A 17,103-nucleotide genomic window follows, 5' to 3' on the forward strand; every position below is an offset into this window, starting at 1 on the left:
GTGTTCCCACTCTGGGTGTTCCCACTCAGGGTGTTCCCACACTGGGTGCTCCCACACTGGGCGCTCCCACACTGGGTGCTCCCACACTGGCTGCTCCCACACTGGGTGTTCCCACACTGGGTGTTCCCACACGGGGCACTCCCACACTGGGTGTTCCCACACTGGGTGTTCCCACACAGGCTGCTCCCACACTGGGTGCTCCCACTCTGGGTGTTCCCACTCTGGGTGTTCCCACATTGGGTGTTCCCACACTGGGTGTTCCCACACTGGGTGCTCCCACAGTGGGTGTTCCCACACTGGGCGCTCCCACACTGGGCGCTCCCACACTGGGCGCTCCCACAAGGGCTGCTCCCACACTGGGTGCTCCCACACTGGGCGCTCCCACACTGGGTACTCCCACTCTGGGTGCTCCCACACTGGGTGTTCCCACACTGGGTGCTCCCACACTGGGTGTTCCCACTCTGGGTGTTCCCACACTGGGTGTTCCCACACTGGGTGTTCCCACACTGGCTGCTCCCACACTGGGTGTTCCCACACTGGGTGTTCCCACACTGGCTGCTCCCACTCTGGGTGCTCCCACTCTGGGCGTTCCCACACTGGGTGCTCCCACACTGGGCGCTCCCACACTGGGTGTTCCCACACTGGCTGCTCCCACACTGGGTACTCCCACACTGGGTGTTCCCACACTGGGTGCTCCCACACTGGGCACTCCCACACTGGGCGCTCCCCCAGGCCCAGTTCCAGACCCGACACGTGAGACCACGGTTGGAAAGAACTCCCCTTTTCTTCTGGATCTTCTCACATGAGCTGCAGTGTTTTCCAACTTGGACACCCCCTGTAGCACCATCTTGACAGGAAGGAGGGACTTGTCTTTACAAACAAACTGTGGATCTGCTGGTAAATAAAGGTAGATACTGAGAGGTAAAAGAAACAATGGGAAGGACTTCACTGATTGATAAATGGAATGAGAGATTTGTCTTTACAAACAAACTGTAGGTCTCCTGATAAATAAAATTGGATACTGAGAGATGAAAGAAACAATGGGAAGGACCATAAATTCCCTAAGGAATTCCACTGAGTGACAACAAGGAAAAGACAACGGTGGGGAGTTATACATTTGAAGGTGGTATTAGGTATTAGGTATTTCAGGTATTGGGCATTTCAGAAAGTCTGTACCTCTCAAGTACCTCAGCCAATGTGTAAAGAGAGAGGGACATGTGGTCAGGAAATAAGAATAAAGAGGAGGATATGTCCTCCAAAAATTAGAGAGACTCCAGGGGAATTCCCCATGGCCTATCCCTTAATTTGAATAAAGTCACAGGATTCCTCTGTCTTCTTTCTGGATATAAATCTCTGGTGTTTGTGGATTAATTTTCCTAACAGTCTGTTCCATGATTTCACACCAGGAGACTTTGTCCTCCCTGGTTTGTTTCAAACAGGGCTGATCCAATGTAACATTCAGGAAGAGGAGGAGGATGCAGACTATTCCCCAGTGAAAGTGTCCCTGCTGTCAGCATTTTTCACCTAGCCAGCTGAAGCAGTGAAAGCTGAAGCAGGTTCTGCCAGGCAAGGTTTAGGTTGGATATTAGAAAAAAAAAAAATCATCACGGTAAGGGTAGCCAGGCACTGGCACAGGCTGCCCAGGGCAGCAGTAGAGTCACCAGCCCAGGAGGTGTTCAAAAAACATGTAGATGTGGCTCCTGGGGACATGGTTTAGTGGTGAGTTAATGGTTGGACTTGTACAAAAAATCACACTATGAGAAGCCAGGGTCCATAAAGGAGACAGAGGAGTCCTGAAACTTTATTTGAATAAAGCCAGAGAGTCCACCAGGGCACACACCCATGGGGTTTCCTCTCCCAAAGTTTCAGAGAGCACAGCCTCCTTTTATCCCAAACTCCCAGCTGCATTTTGTCCTCTTCCTTTCTCCATTGCTGAGGATCTGGGAAGGTACAGCCTTCCCGAACTGCCTACCACATCTCCCCCTTGAACCTGTCATTTTACCCCAAAGTTCAGAAACTCAAGTTTGTGCAGACCCACTTGTCTGTTTCAGGAGTCAAAACTGCCTGGGCTCTGTAACAAACCTGCTGCTCGTGATGCCCTGTGAAGGCTGACCTAGAGCAGAGACAAGACAGCTAAAGAATAAAGCAGGGATTTATTAAAAGGCCTCAGTGGATCCACCTTGGGCAGCACAAGAGCCCAGCCAGGGCTACACCCAAGATGAACCAAAATGGTCACAAAATGCACGACTGGTCACAGGGTCTCTCACTTTTGTAAGTTCTGCTCCATTTGCACATTGGAGTTCATTGTCCAATTACAGCTCCAGCCCATGAAGTCCCATCCTCCTTGATTTTCTCTCTTCATCCCACGTTGTTTTTGCTCTTGGGGCTGAGATTTGGATCATTTGTCCTTGGTCCCCAGCTAGAGCAGGAATTGTTTTGTCTCCCTACTCTGTGAAGAGAGCTTACTACCTGCTAATATGAAGCTCAGAAGTACACACTAAAGCAGCACAGAATCTGAAAAATATAAAACCTAAAACCTGAGGCATCACTTGAAGCTGGTAGAGACATTAAGATGCATTTGAAAGATGTTAACACCCATCCCCAGACCCATGGAATTGTTTGTAAAGACATTAGCACACACCTTTCCTGTCACAAGGAACTGTTACCTGTGACAGCGTCCTGCTGCCCTGGTGATGGTTGAATACCTGCCAGCCCAGGAGAAGCAGGGAATGAATTCCTTGTCCTGTTTTTCTTGCATGGCCTTTACTTTCCCTGTTAAACTGTCTTTATTTCAACCCAAGAGTTCTCTCACTTTTACAATGCTCTCCCTCATCCCACTGGAAAGGGGTGAGTGAGCAGTGTGGGGCTGAGTTGCTGGCTGGGTTTAAGCCACAACATGCCTATCTACATAGGGAGGATTTTCCTGTGTCAGTTCAGCAAAGAGCACTGGTCCCCATGGGCAGCACACAGAAGGAGCACAGCTCATGGAACAATATAATCTAGCAATAACATAGAAAGCATGGGGAGGTGTATTGGTGATGAAGTTTATCTCCTGGTTGAATTCTTTTCTCTTCTTGTTGCTAAGTGATGTCTACTTGAATTTTACCCCAGGGAATCCTACCATGATGGGTTATGGGCACGGCTTTCAGAGAGCTTTAGGCACACAGCAGGAGATCTCAGCGCCTGGACAGTTATTTTTATTAGCTGACAGGTATTTGAGAGTTGGGCTCTCAGGAAAATAGAAATACCAATTACATAATATCACCTGGCACCTGTCAGCCTGAGCCGTGAATGGGTGCTGACATTGTAGCTTCTGTTACATCTCACCTGTGCAAGATTCTCATGACTTCAGGCCCAAAAATAACTGGTGCCAGAGCTGTGTACCAGCAGCAATCCCTTGTACACCACACGAATATTTTAACCTGTCTTTTGTAACTAAATTTTTGCACAAGTTGAAATGTTACTTAGCATGGGTGCCAGGTTGAGGTACCCAGCATTTTCCCAGCAAGCAATGTCATGAAGCAGAAACACAGTTCCTGTGTTAGCTCAAAATCCAGGCTCTGGCACAAATGTCTCCTGTGCCAGCTGTGCCATATCTGGTCTGTACTCGTGCAGGAGCTGTTGCTACATGAACAGAATACAGCTCTTTGCTGCATTTACCCCTTCCAGCACAAGCTGCTCTCAGTGAAAAGAGTTAGATACACACACCCGGGTCTTTTTCCTCAACTGGCTTTGTCAGATGATCCACTGGAAACCCAACCACCCACAAGAGAAGGCTGCTGATTTACCCAGCAGCTGCCCTGTCGCAAGACCCCTTGGAAGGTGAGGCAGCAGGAGCCCATCACGGAGGTGTGCAGGGAGCAGTTGAGCTATAGTGTCCAGAGTCGGCATGTTTGAGCCCTGAGCGTCAGTAGAGGAGTGGTTTTATCTCTGTCAGGCAGTTTCTGCTCTCCACCTGCCAATTATCACCTCACCCCAAGGTCTCCACCATGGTTTCACCCACGGTTTAACCAGTGCTCGCTGCAGCTGGAAGGGGCAAGGTAAAGCCTTGCCCTCCCCTGATTGCTGCCCCTCCTGATTTTGTGATGGCAGCAGCCCTTGTCTCACCTAAAACTTTACTCTAAGCCAACATGCAGACAGTCATCTGTCCTTCCCAGCAAGGTGCAGCTTAACAGCAAAGTGCTTGCATTAAAGCTTTCCTGTCTGTTGGGGGGAATTCTACTGCCTGCACAAATCCGGAGGCTCAGGAGGGGCACAGACTTGATTCATCTCCTGTACAAAGGGATCCTTGGGTTTTGGGGATCATTTTTAGCACCGCCAAACCACAGACACTTGATGGGAAAGGTAGCTGTGTCAGTAGTGCTGCTCCAGCAGGCTTCATGCCTCAGGTGACTTTCCCGGATTACAGCAGCCTGATCCCTATTTTAGTTTTTTTAATAGTTCAATGCCGACAGCATGCAGGTGCCAGAGGAGAGGTGTCACTCTCACGGCCCAGGCTGTGCCCAACCTGGAACAGCAGGTGATGCTGGAGGCTCCAGGAGTCCAGGGCTCCATCTCCTGGCCGGTCCCAGCCTGCAGGAATCCACCTACCCCAGGCACAGCTTTGGGCACCACAGTATCAGAAGGATCTAAAGTTACTGGAGAGCAAAGGAGGGACACGAGGATGGTGAAGGGTCTCGAGGCAACTAGAGCTGTGTGAGGAGTGGCTGAGGGCATTCGGTTTGTTCAGCCTGAAGGAGACTGAGGGCAGAGCTCACCAGGGGCTGCAGCGTCTTCCCGAGGGCCAGCTCTGATCTCTGCTCTGTGACAGGGACAGGACTTGAGGGAATGGCTGGAGCTGTGTCAGGGGAGGTTTAGGTTGGATTTTAGGAAACGTTTCTTCCCCCAGAGGGTGCTGGGCACTGCCCAGGCTCCCCAGGGAATGGGCACAGCCCCGAGGCTGCCAGAGCTCCAGGAGTGTTTGGACAACGCTCTCAGGGATGCCCAGAGTGGGATTGTTGGGGTGTCTGTGCAGGGGAAGGAGCTGCAATAATGATCCTTTTGTGTCCCTTCTGATTCAGGATATTTAATCATTATAGAGAGGCAGCTGTCTGAAAATGAGCTCTTCTGCTGCTGCTGCTGTGCTTCCCAGGGTCTCACAGCATTGCACCTGGTGACTTTGTTGATGAAACTATTTTCTGAGTGTCTGATATCCCCGTCAGCCCTCCTGAGCCCAGGGATATCTGTCTGGGCTCTACCTTGGCTCATGCCTCAGAAGCATAACTGTTCACAGAGTTCTGACAGTGAACTCACACTTCTCAACAAGATTCAGGGCAAGAAGGGGCCAGCCTGTGTGCCAAATCGGTTGCAAAGTCTACAGAGAGAGAAATCATTCTTTGCCTGTGCCAAAAGTGCAAATTACAATTGGAAAAATGTTGAGTTTCTGAATGTGGAAACTCACGATCTGTGATGATTTTCCTGATTTTTTATAGCATTTTATACAGGGTTTTAAAGTCCTGTCTCAATGAATCACCTGGAATTCTCAACTTCTCTTTTAAATAGTCTGTGGTCACGTCACTGCAGAGAATCACGAGCATCTCAACCTCAAGATTCAACCATTGAAGGCAAAGAACCACTTCTTTCCTCCTTTCTAACTTTTTGCTAACTTTCATTCTGCTGTGCAAGGGGGAGGGCTAGATCCCTGCTCCTCAGCTGCCTGAACAGACAGTGCCGAGTGCCAGCTGCGGGCTCTTCTGGAGAACTGCACTGCTCCGCAGCGAGAGCTGATCCTGACGTGATCCAGCAGCACTCGAGTCCGTGGTACCAACCCGGCAGCTCCGACAGCCGCAGAGCAAGGCAGATTCCCCTCTCCATCAAAAACAAAAACAAAACAAACCAAACCAAAACAAAACCACCACCCACAAATTCTCCTTTATGCCGATGCAAACCACGGGCGGCAGCAGCAGTTTGCCGTGCGCGGGGCCGAAGGTGGTTCTGCCGTGTTCCCGGGGAAGCGGGCCGACACCCGGCCACCGGGATGGGCCCGCTTCCACCTCCAGCTGCGGGGCTCTGCGCTCTCGGGGCGCTCCACTGCCAGGGCTGAGGGGAACAAGTCCCGACCGTGTCCTGACCCCAGGAGAGGCCGGGTACCTCAGGCTGTGGGACGGGCCCGCCCGAGCCCCCTTAGAAGGGACAGGAAAGAGAGGGAATCGCCGAAGGCAGCGGAGGGAAAAGCAGTTTCCCCGTGCCCAGCGGGGCATCCTCGGCACCGGGAAAGGCACAGCGACCACAGGGACCCCCCCTGCCCGACACCCTCCGCGCTGCGGCGGAGCGGGACCCCCGAGCCGCCCGGAACGCCTCAGGCCCGGGCCGCTCCCGCCTCCGCCGCGCGCGGGCCACGCCCCGCCCGCAGGTCCTGGCAGGGCCGGCGGGAGCGCGGGGCCGCGGCCAGGCTGATGCTGCCTGCGGGCTGCGGCCGAAGGTGAGCGGCAGGGGGCCGGGGCCCCGCCGGGCCGGGCCGGGTTCCGCGGGGCGCTGACCGCGCTGGGCCTTGCAGGGCGGCGGCGGCGCTGAGGGCGGCGCTGGGCGAGGGCGCGGAGCGGCGGCGGGAGCTGGAGCGGCGGGCGGCGCGGAGCCGGGCGCTCCTGGGGCGCTGGTGAGTGCGGAACCCGGGCGTGTGGCGACCCGACCGGCGCCCTCCTCCCGGGGCCCTCCATCTGCAAGTTGTAAAGATTTTATGCCCTTAATTTTCACTTCTAAATCGATTCTTTTAGCATTCTAATCACTTTGGTGTCATTTTATGCTTCCGGAGGGAGGAAGGAGGCCCGGGCGCGGGTCCTGCAGCCGTGTCCGCGGCTCCGCGGGCCGGGGCTGCTGGTCCCGTCCCGCTGCAGCAGCGCTGGCTCCGTCGCTGTTTGTTCCCCCAGGGATGATGAGGAAGAGGAGCGGCCACAGCCACAGTCAGGCTCCAGTACTGAGCACGGTGAGCGCTTTCCCCGGTGCCCCCTCACGTCCCACCGGCCCCGGGCCAGTTCTGGTTTTAGGAGTCATGCCAATGCTCTGCATCCACCTAATACCCCCTCTGCCTTTTTGCTCCCTCTCTCCTCCTTGGGGTTAGCTTGGAGTCGTGTCTCGTTAGCCAAGGCCGGCAATAAAGTGACTGTGGGCCTGACCCAAGTGTGGGAATGTCATTTGTTGAGGTTGGCTCGGGAGAACTGTCCTCTTGTGGGTCACATCCATCCTGGGTCTGCAAAGGTTCTGGCAATCCAACCTGCATCCTCTGCGCAGTGGTTGTTCCCACAGCTAAAAAAACCCCCTGCAACAGTCATTAGGTTTCGTTTCCTTCTGTGCCACCTGGAAGAGCAAGTTAGTGAAGAGTCAAATAGCAAACATCCAGGTTTGAGCCTTCTGACGTCTTTTCTCTTCTTGCAGAAGATAGGCCTTCACCCAAGGAGCTAGAGGAGTTGGAACTGCTGAACAGGGCCTTAGAGAAGGCACTGAAGGTCAGGAAAAGCATCTTGAAAACTCCATTAGAGACTCAGGGAGCTACAGGACAAAAATGGGCAGGTGAATCACATGCTCCCAAGAAAGCTGAAGAACAGCAGGTGCCTGTATCTGTTGAGGATGTTCCTGAGTGCAGGAAGGTGAGAGCTGGAAGCAAAAAGCCTTTGTTGTTGAAGAAGCCCTCTCCATACCAGTTAAGAGCCCCTTACAGGACTGACCCAGATGTGAAGAAACTGCAAAGGAAAGTCCCAGCCAGATGTGTTTCTCAAGGCCCCAGGACAGCTGGGAAGATTTCCTCAAAAGGGATGACTTCCAAACAAGGAAGGAGTCACAGGACAGCAGCTGGTGCCAGTGGCAGAGAAGTCTGTGCTGCAGCTGAACCCCAGGAGACACCTGGCTTGTCTGAATCTGCCCCAAATGAGCAGCAAAGCTTTTCTGGAGGGGATTCAGCTGCAGGAAAGAATTCCTTGGCTACTGACAAGCAGTTACATGATGCAGGGAAGAAAAGTTCTGGTTTCCTAGCAGAGTCCAGCAAAAAGGACACTGCAGGTGCATGGGGAAGGAGCATCTCACCAGGGACAGGCACCCTGCAGGAAAAGGGGTAAGTGTGGGAGGTGGGCACCTCTCCTGTTCCGCTCCACACTCACAGGCATGTGTACAGAGCCTGGTGGCTGTAGCTGCTCTGGGGGTCCCAGCCTGGCTTCATCCTCCTCACATCCCTCTCAAGAGGAAGGATCCTATACAGTTTAAAAGCCTTTATTGTGATTAAGTGTTTTCATTTTAAGGGCTTATTCTTGGATGGCTGGGACTTTGAAAGCCTTTCAATTAAGACTTTTGATGTTTCACAGTCCCCTGTGAGTGTTTTGGAAAGCTGTCTCTGTAGAGCTTTCTTGAGCCTTAGCTTTCCCCTGTGTGTACTCTCTATTATAGCATATTGATTTTTTTTATTTATTCTGGTTTTTACACAGTAATAATACATAATGCATGAATTTTCTCTCTCTCTCTCTAAACCATGTGCCCAGTGCTGTTTGGAGTGATGTCATCCCTGTTAACCTGTGATGTACTGCCCACATAACTACACAAATCAGGACTGGCTAGGGTGCAGTTGTTTCAAGGGTTTGGTGCAGGAAGGGTTATGGAAGGGAATGTTTGGGTTTCAGGAGAGTCTCCACAGAGATTCTCTGTGGAAAAGTGGCAAAATAATACTTGGAAGATTGGCTTTGCATTCATGCCAGTCTGTCTTGTTTAATTGCTTTCCTCCTTTGCTTTAACAAAACACTGAAGCTCAATCTGCATCTGGAAAGTTTTGAGGAATGTTTCTCTCAGCCACCACAACCTAACTCTTGTGTTTGTGCAGGGAGGAAATGATCCCTTTTCACTGGCATTGGAAGGGCCCCAGGACACTTTAGTGACAGTTGCTGTAGGAACAGGGATCTGGATTCAAACATTTACTTAAATTCCCAGCTGTGGCCTTGCATTCCTAGTCTGCATGTGACTAACAACTGCCAACCCTCCTGTTTTTGTAATAGCAATTTAGAGATTATTCTGCTTCAGGGTTAAGAATCATATTCCCAGTGGGAGCTGGAATGTCCCTTTCCTATTTCTTTGAGTGTGATATGGTGCTAAGCAAAGCTGTCTCATCCAGCTAAGGTAGGGCAAGAGGGTATGGCAGACCAGTTTCCCTGAAGGTGTTGTTTCCATGTCTGTACTCTGCTGTGCCATGGCTTTGCTCCCAGCTGCCCACCCTGCATGAACCTCTGGTTGGTGCAGGATGCAGGAGCTCTCCCAGCTCAGCTCCATGATGCCTGTGGAGTCGAATGAGCAACTTAATCTTCCTTCCTGGAGGACAGTCTGAAGGCAGTGGTGGATCCAATCTCCAGAGTTGCTGACATCTCCCATTGCAGCTAAATTAATTTCAGATTTTGACAAAGCACCGTCTTCCCTTTTGGAAGACATGGCTCAGTTAATTGCTTTCCAGCTGCCAGGACTGATCCTTCTCCTGTTTCACAGATGCCAGCTGAAGCTCCCCCTTCCCTACAGGAAAGCCTATTCCAGGAACTCCAGGTAAGACCAGTCAGACAAGTTCAGTCCAGAACTACCCTCAGCTTCAAGGCTGTGAGGAGAGGTCAGGTGTGGCTGCTCTGTGGGCCCCGGGAGGCAGTGACCCCACAGGGCATGGGGCCCGAACTGGGAGCAGGAACAGCTCCCATACTGCAAGGCTGAGGATGTGTTCTGTTATTGTAGCCACTAGTGCTACTTTTGTTTTCCGAGTGCTAATTACTGTTAATCACCGAGAAGTTCCTGGAATGCTTTAATCGTGGGTTTAAGGGTGCAGCAGAAGTCTGTGCTGGTGCCACACAGCTGTTGAAGTCAGGACACCCCGTGGGATGGGTGTGTGTATACACTATCCAATGAGAGTTTCCCAAACCATCCCTGCCCTGCCTTTGCAGCCTGGAAGCACCACAACTGTGTGAGTTTGAGGCTGGTTCCTGCTGCTGAACACTTACACTAAGCCAGCTACAGTGTTACTGCAGGGATGGTGCAGGTGGTTGGGGCTTGCATGCTCTGGTCCATTCTCCAGTCTTCTGGAAGAGTTTCCCATATTTCCTCTGAGAAATCTTGCCATAATTCACCAGATTGCTCATTATGTGCTTTGTTCAAATATTAAGCATAAACCCTTTCTTAAAGCTAACTGTAGCCCCTTGTGCTGCCCTCAAGAATTCCTCCTCCTCTTGCAAACTGTCATTTATCAGACACCAGTTTGTTAGTTGCCCTTCTGCAAGTTGTAAAGATTTTATACCCTTAATTTTCACTTCTAAATTGAGCCTTTTAGCATTCTAATCACTTTGGTGTAATTTTATACTTCTCACTATTGCTTTCAACTCAGTAACAGATTGAGAATAACCTTTGCACTAAAGATCCCTTATAGAGGGTTTGCATCTTGCCTGGGAATTTCTATTCTTTCCTGTTCCATTAACCTTGCCACTTCTTTGCATAAGGTATTTGTGAAATCTGCAGATTCTAACATGATTTAAAAGACCCATTAGGCTAGAGAGAAGACACATGCACACTCGAGTTAGTCAGGCACTGCAGAACTATTTTAAGCTTCCTCCTGATGGCTCTCGCTTACTGCAGCAAGGTTTTGGGAGACAGTCCTTGAGGAATGGATATCATGGGGACTCTGCATCCATGAGGATTGTTGAGCTCTGTGAGAGAAATGCATCTCTGCAGTAATGCTGTTATTTGTGCAGTGCTTTATCAAAAAACTGGTGGGCTCTGGTGTAAGTCCTGGCCAGCTTCCTCATGATATTATATTGTCCTTAAACCTCTGCCTTGCATCCCTGACATGCTGCCGTCATTCTGCTTGCCAGACATACCACTTGCCCCCCCCCAAAAAAAAATTAAAGAAGAATCTCAAGGAAGTTTGGAATATGAAGTAGTTGGGGTGAGAGTTTGTCCTGTCTGCTCCTTTTTTTTTTTTGTACACCTATACTAACAGAATGAATGTAGAGAAATTCAAATGACTTAGTCCTAAGAAAGGAAGAGAAGGTTTGTTGTTTCCTGTTGGGTATAAATACAGGCAGGACAATAAAACAGAATGAGGGATGTGCTGCAAGTTCACATTCTGCTTATGGAAATGTGCTGTCTGTGTTCTGATCCTTCCCCTCAAAACAAGAGGAGAGAGTAACGGGGGCTTTGCAGTGTCTGATGCTTTCTGCAGGGTGTCCTCGTTGATCTGATAGCAGCCGTGGGAATGAGGTGGGAATGGCTGGTAAATAACCTGTGAGGGAGAGGAGGTGGGGAGACACTTGTAATTAAAGCACTGCTATGCCACACTGGTGTGTCACAGCTCAGCGTGAGCACTGTCTGGTACAAAGGAGCATAACTTCCACCTCCCGCCCCTTTGGAATTTCAGGGCATGGGAGAGATGTCGCCTGTGCCAAACAAGTGCAGATGCAACAGCTGCAAGGACCCGATTTATGGAGAGAATCCAGACAACTGTATCCTTTCCTAGCAGGCACAGGGTGCAGTGAGCTCCAAGCTGGAGAGAGTTATGCCCCCAATAACAGCAGTTCCACTTGGGTCTCTAGGCAGTGGGTTTTTTCACAGTAGAGCTGTTGAGCACTTACAAAACTTCTCATCCAGCCAAATGTGGCCACAAGGCAAGCATGCCCTACACACTTGTGCTGTGCTGTGCTGTCCTCACCTTCCCCCTGCAGTGCCACTTCCCTCTGCCCTGATTCCAGCTGAAATCAGGCCTGGGGCTCAGGATTCTGTGGAACCTTCCTTAAGCTGCTGCTGTTTGAGTTTTGCTCCCTGAAGCTGAGCCCCAGTCCTGCAGAGATAGAGGAGGAATTAAGGGGCCTCCAGGATGTCCCTTCCCGTCTGAGGCAGTATGTGGAAGCTGAGCCTGCAGGTAAGGAGGGAAAAAGAAAAGGGCATTGGGAGGGCAGAAGGTAGAATAAGGGTGATTTGGGCTCCAGTTCCATGTGTTTTGTGTTCTTGGCATGTGCTGGACACAAAGGACAGTGTCCCTTGCGCCAAGAATGATTCAAGGGCAGATGAGAGATGCAGCGTAAAAAGGAAGAAAAGAAGGCTTTAATGGAAAAGGAACTTTGGCTTAAATAGGCCGACATGATACATTCTGTTTGATTGGTTAGTTAAAAAAAACATCCTCCTCACACACCATCCTTGAGAGGAACAGAAAAGCAAGGTGGGAAAACACCACCTGCAGATTGTCTAGACGAACAAGTTAGCACATCCCTACAACTCCCTAAAAATTCTCAGAAGCCACTGTGAGAAACGATTGCCATTTCTCTCTCCCTGACCAGGCTGGCATCCACAGGACAGGAACACTCTGCCTGAAATGAAGGCTGGTGAACTCGAGTCCCTTCTGGAAGTTGTTTGGAGAGGAAGGTTCCAGTGTTCACACCTTTTCTCTGCTTTACTTGTAGACCCTTCCACTCTGCAAGGAGAGTATGAAAGCCTTCTGACCTTGGAGGGTTTGCAAACCACAGTGTCCCAGTGCCTGCAGAAGCTGCAGCTGCTGCGAGAAGGTGAGACAGTCCCTGTGTTTGTGCTCAGGTATGGACGTGGCCCTTTGCCACCTGTGTGCAGGACACTGGACCAGGGTCATTTTTCTCCTGATTATCTTTTTGGCAATGGAGCACTTAATTCTCCGGTGGCAAACAAATCTGTGGTACCTGTGTGCCACCCCTCTGTGTTCAGGAGAGACTTGGAGCTTTGAACTGCAGTTGCAGTTCAAGAGGGCTGGGGAGGGGACAATGCAGGCCTCAGCTTAGGGTGTCCTGATTGTGCCATGTGTGAGGAGCTTACCCTGATTAATACAGTCTCTAGTCATTAGTTTCAGGGAACAGTAAGTAGATCATAAAGTCTGCAAGTACAGATTTAAGTTGTATGTTTTTGTCTCCTGCCTTTTCTTGTACCCTGGCAGCTCTGGAGTCCCAGCTGAGGCTGTGCCCGGACTGCACTGGGGATGTGGGGAGCTGCTCTCCAGCCTGTGTCCCTGTCAGGGGACAGACGTGTGACAGTCCAGACATGCTGGCTGTGCCTCTCCTCTGTTACTCCAGTCTCCAGGAGCTCAGGGACCTGTTTGCCTTGAAGCTGCAAGTGTCAATGCTGCACCAAGAGATTGCCTTACAAAAGGTGAGTCTGGAGAAGTGTCATTGCTCCCAGAGCAGGGAAGGAAAAGGACAAATTTGGGGCAGCAGCTGCTGTACAAGGTGTTAATGGGCAGCAGCAGCATGGCAAGTTCCTCCTGTGATGTTTCTGTGTTTATGCTTGTTTGCTTTGTTGGTGAATGGGACTTTTTTTGTTGTTCTTGTTAGGGCCAGAGCAGAGGCTCTTACATGCCTGACCCTCTCCTGATAAGATTTTATTTCCTTATTCTGAAAGAATTTGGCAGTGGAGGATGTTGTTGGTAATGCCCCTTTTGTCAGGCCCTTACAGCCCTAGTAGGGCACCCACTCCCTCTTTCCCTTCTGTGTGACTTCCAGCTCGTGAACTCCTCTGTTCTCTGTTGCTTTCCTTTCAAATCTCAAACCACTATGCTGCTAATCTTGCTTTTACCATTCTGAGACTGTAAGAACAGGGTAGGAGGTGTCAGCTTCTTCAGCAGCCTGAGCAGAGAGTTTGCCACACAGGGATTACTTGTTCTTCTCAGCCAGCAGCAAAGGGCAGAGAAGATCTGTGAGATCAAATCTATTCCTCTGACCTATTCTTTGCCATTGACCTGAGTGATAGAGGCTCTGGAAAAGTATTTTTTGTAAGCCAGAGAGGCATTATTAACTGTCTGCAGCCCTGTGGCTGAAGACACATTGTTACCTGACTTGAAATGAGATTTCAGCATTATGATCCTGAGTTATAGATTATGAAGGTTTTGGGGTTTTTTTTTTGTCTGCCCAAAATAAAGTGGTGACCAAAGCCTGATTCCTGCTGCTCTGCTGGTTGACTCATTTCTGCACATGTACCCAAATAGATGCTTTGTGCCATGTGAGCTCTGAAGGTCTGAAGCAGCTCTGTGTAGAGTGTGCAGGATAAGTGAAATTCTTGGGACAGGTGAAGTAAGTGGGCATGGAACAAGATAAATACCCCAGAAAAGGATGTACCTGTTTCTGGGCCAAGCCTGTCCACTCCCTTTTCATGGAGGAATGCCAAGTATCCTAGAAATTCCTGGTAGCTCTTAGCCTGTCTTTGATGGTGAAGATCTGTTTCTTCTTAGGTGTCAGGAGCAGAGCAGGTGGATGGAAGTGGAGCAGTGCAGCACTCCTTCATGTGCCAGCTTTCCCCTTAGGTAGCCTTCATGTCTGTAGAAAGGGACTTCCCAGAGATGAGCAGCTGTGTCCTGCTCCCCAGTCACAGAAACTTGTGTAGAACAGGAGAGGGAGCCTCCTGCAGATACCCTGTACTCTGTTCTCTGTGGGTCTTCCTCTGTATCCACCAGGGAACAATTATGGAATCACAGAATAACTTGAGTTGGAAGAGACCCAACTCCTGGCCCTGCACAGACAGTGCAAGAATCCCACACCTTGCCTGAGAGCATTGTCCAAACACTCCTGGAGCTCTGGCAGCCTTTAGGGAAGTGGCTGACACATGCAGTTGTCCTCTCCCCGGGGCAGGCAGTGTGCAGCAGGCTGGGTGGGTTTTGGTGTGCAGGCTGCTCAGACTTCATAACCTCATGCCAGATAAAAAAAGAAAAAAATAAAAATCCCAGGCAAAATGTCTGTCTGAGCATTAATTCAAGAGTGGGGCACCAAAGACCAGTCTTTGTCCAGTGATTGAAGTGACCTGTGCTTGAGTTGTCAGTCAATCCTAATCCCAGAGCTCATACCGATGCTGCCCTGGTTTGACAGCATGGGCTGAGATCCCAACATAGGCTTAACGGAGCAGCAGCCAGGCCAGGGAATGTTGGACAGCCTGAGCAGTCCCTGTAGCCTGTTTGGGCTGGAGTTGGCCACTTACACCTCTGGCAGAACTGGGAGGTGATGGTAACAGTCCTGAGTGAGGGGTTGAACTTTGGGTGAGTGAGCACTTGACTGTGTGGCTGCAGAGCTCCTGAACCAGCACCAGCTTCAGTTTCTTGCAGGATGCTGATCTCATCCCAGTGCTGGGTCTTCCCTGCAGCAGGGCAGCTGCACTGCCACTTGACTCTGCTCTGGAAATGCTGGGTGACTGCTGAGGTAGCTCATGAGCAGAAAATGAACCACTCTGCCTTTATTAAATATGACAAAAGAAAGTATCCATCAATCAGTTAGCCTGTTATTAGTCATACTGCTCTGATTCGATTTCACTTGTTATGCAGCCACTACAAGGAATACTGGAGTGCTGCTGGGTCCGGTGACAGTGTCTCCTTTGCTTCTGCCCAGGTGATGATGGCAGAGCTGCTGCCTGTCCTGGAGGCCACGCCATTGCTGAAGGGCTCTGCAGGGCTGTTCCGGGCCATCCAAAGCCAGCTCTGTGAGGGGGGCCGGCGCTTCCCTGTGCTGGTGAGAGACGAGCTGCTGGACTGAGCTGGGGAGCCTCCTGCTAGTCCTGCACAGAGCCAAAGACAGCTCCAAGCAATAAATCTTTTCTATGAACTTGTTTACTCTACCTGTTTATTCAGCTAAATTCCAGGGGATTGTTTCTGTTATGGGCTTTTTTTGTCTTTTTTTTTTAACTTCCTTCTGTATCAGGTGATCTGGAGCCCCTCTGCTCTGCAGCCAGGCTGGAAGAGCTCAGGGTGCTCACCTGGAGAAGGCTCCAGGGAGACCTCAGAGCTTCCTTCCAGGGCCTGAAGGGGCTCCAGGAGAGCTGGAGGGGGACTGGGGACAAGGGATGGAGGGACAGGACACAGGGAATGGCTTCCCACTGCCAGAGGGCAGGGCTGGATGGGATATTGGGAAGGAATTGTTCCCTGGCAGGGTGGGCAGGCCCTGGCACAGGGTGCCCAGAGCAGCTGTGGCTGTCCCTGGATCCCTGGAAGTGCCCAAGGCCAGGTTGGACAGGGCTTGGAGCAGCCTGGGACAGTGGAAAGTGTCCCTGGACATGGCAGGGGCTGGAATGAGGTGAGTTTTAAGGTCCCTTCCAACCCAAACTAATCTGCATTTCTGTGGTTTTATATCACTTTCCTAACCTGTTAACTGAGCCCCTTCAGGGCTTCAGAGACTGATTTTGGCTTTTCTTCCAAGGCTGTCTCTACCAAGCTCGGGACACCAGGCTCCTGGATACACACAGTGTAGCAGGGAATAAAACATGCTTTATACTGATCAGCCATAGGATCATGGCTCACGGCCTTTCAGCATCCAGAAATCCCAAGAACCGAGGCTGCTGCTGCTGGTTCGGAGCTGGCATGGAGGGGTCAGGCAGTACTGACTGGTTTCGGTGCCGGGAGGGAGCGAGCGGGGCTTGCGCTGCCGCCGGCGGCGCCCGGCAGGTGGCGGGCGGGTCCCGCGCTGCCCGCCCGAGCCGGAGGGACCCCGCGGATCTGCAGCCCGGCCCTAGAAAACGCGGGTCCTGCACCAGTTCCCACCCTGCCACCGCGGGAAAAGGCCAGCTGCCATTGCTCCTTCGTGCTGGGTTTTTGCGTGTCATCTCCAAATTCCCTGGTGGTTCAGTGACAGATAAAGCTTTGGAGTGGAGTGGAAAACCTCTGCTTGTGAGTACTTAAAATTCCATTCAGGAAGTGCACCACGGTCTAGTACAGTTTGACCCAGACCATATCTCAAAGCTGGACTCTGCTTGCTTGTGTGTGTGTGTGTAATTTAGCTCTTAGCAGTGCAAAGACATTCATTAGTTTTCCTTATCATTTTTCAAGGCCAGGTTGCTGCCTGGCTCTTCTGAATGTCTGGCTCTTTCTGACTCAAAATTCAATAAAAATCATTCATATGATAGGTAAAAATTAGCATCTCTGACTCTCCCTTAGTATTTTTGTCATAGAATCCCAGAATGGGTTGGGTTGGAAGGGGCCTCATCTCATCCCACCCCCTGCCATGGGCAGGACACCTCCAACTAGACCGGGTTGCTCCAAGTCTGGTGCAGCCTGGCCTTGAACACTCCAAGGGAGCAGACACTGCCTCCTAAATTCGTGTGGTCATACACATGAACATGTCCATGTTTGAA

At 51.0% G+C, this 17,103-nt stretch overlaps 1 protein-coding gene across 1 annotated transcript; it reads left to right on the forward strand.

Annotated features, from left to right (window-relative positions):
• Nucleotides 1-6,407: 6,407 nt before the first annotated feature.
• TEDC2 (tubulin epsilon and delta complex 2) lies at nt 6,408-15,584 on the forward strand. The gene is made up of 10 exons (XM_068206434.1): nt 6,408-6,460; nt 6,536-6,634; nt 6,906-6,961; nt 7,411-8,083; nt 9,493-9,546; nt 11,399-11,483; nt 11,791-11,899; nt 12,438-12,539; nt 12,938-13,149; nt 15,369-15,584. Exons 1-10 carry the CDS (start codon nt 6,435-6,437, stop codon nt 15,510-15,512), a joined length of 1,560 nt encoding a protein of 519 aa, XP_068062535.1. The 5' UTR covers nt 6,408-6,434; the 3' UTR covers nt 15,513-15,584.
• The last annotated feature ends 1,519 nt before the right edge of the window (nt 15,585-17,103 follow it).

The sequence above is a fragment of the Anomalospiza imberbis genome, chromosome 16 (assembly GCF_031753505.1).
Source record: "Anomalospiza imberbis isolate Cuckoo-Finch-1a 21T00152 chromosome 16, ASM3175350v1, whole genome shotgun sequence".
In the NCBI taxonomy this organism is placed as follows: Eukaryota; Metazoa; Chordata; class Aves; order Passeriformes; family Viduidae; genus Anomalospiza; species Anomalospiza imberbis.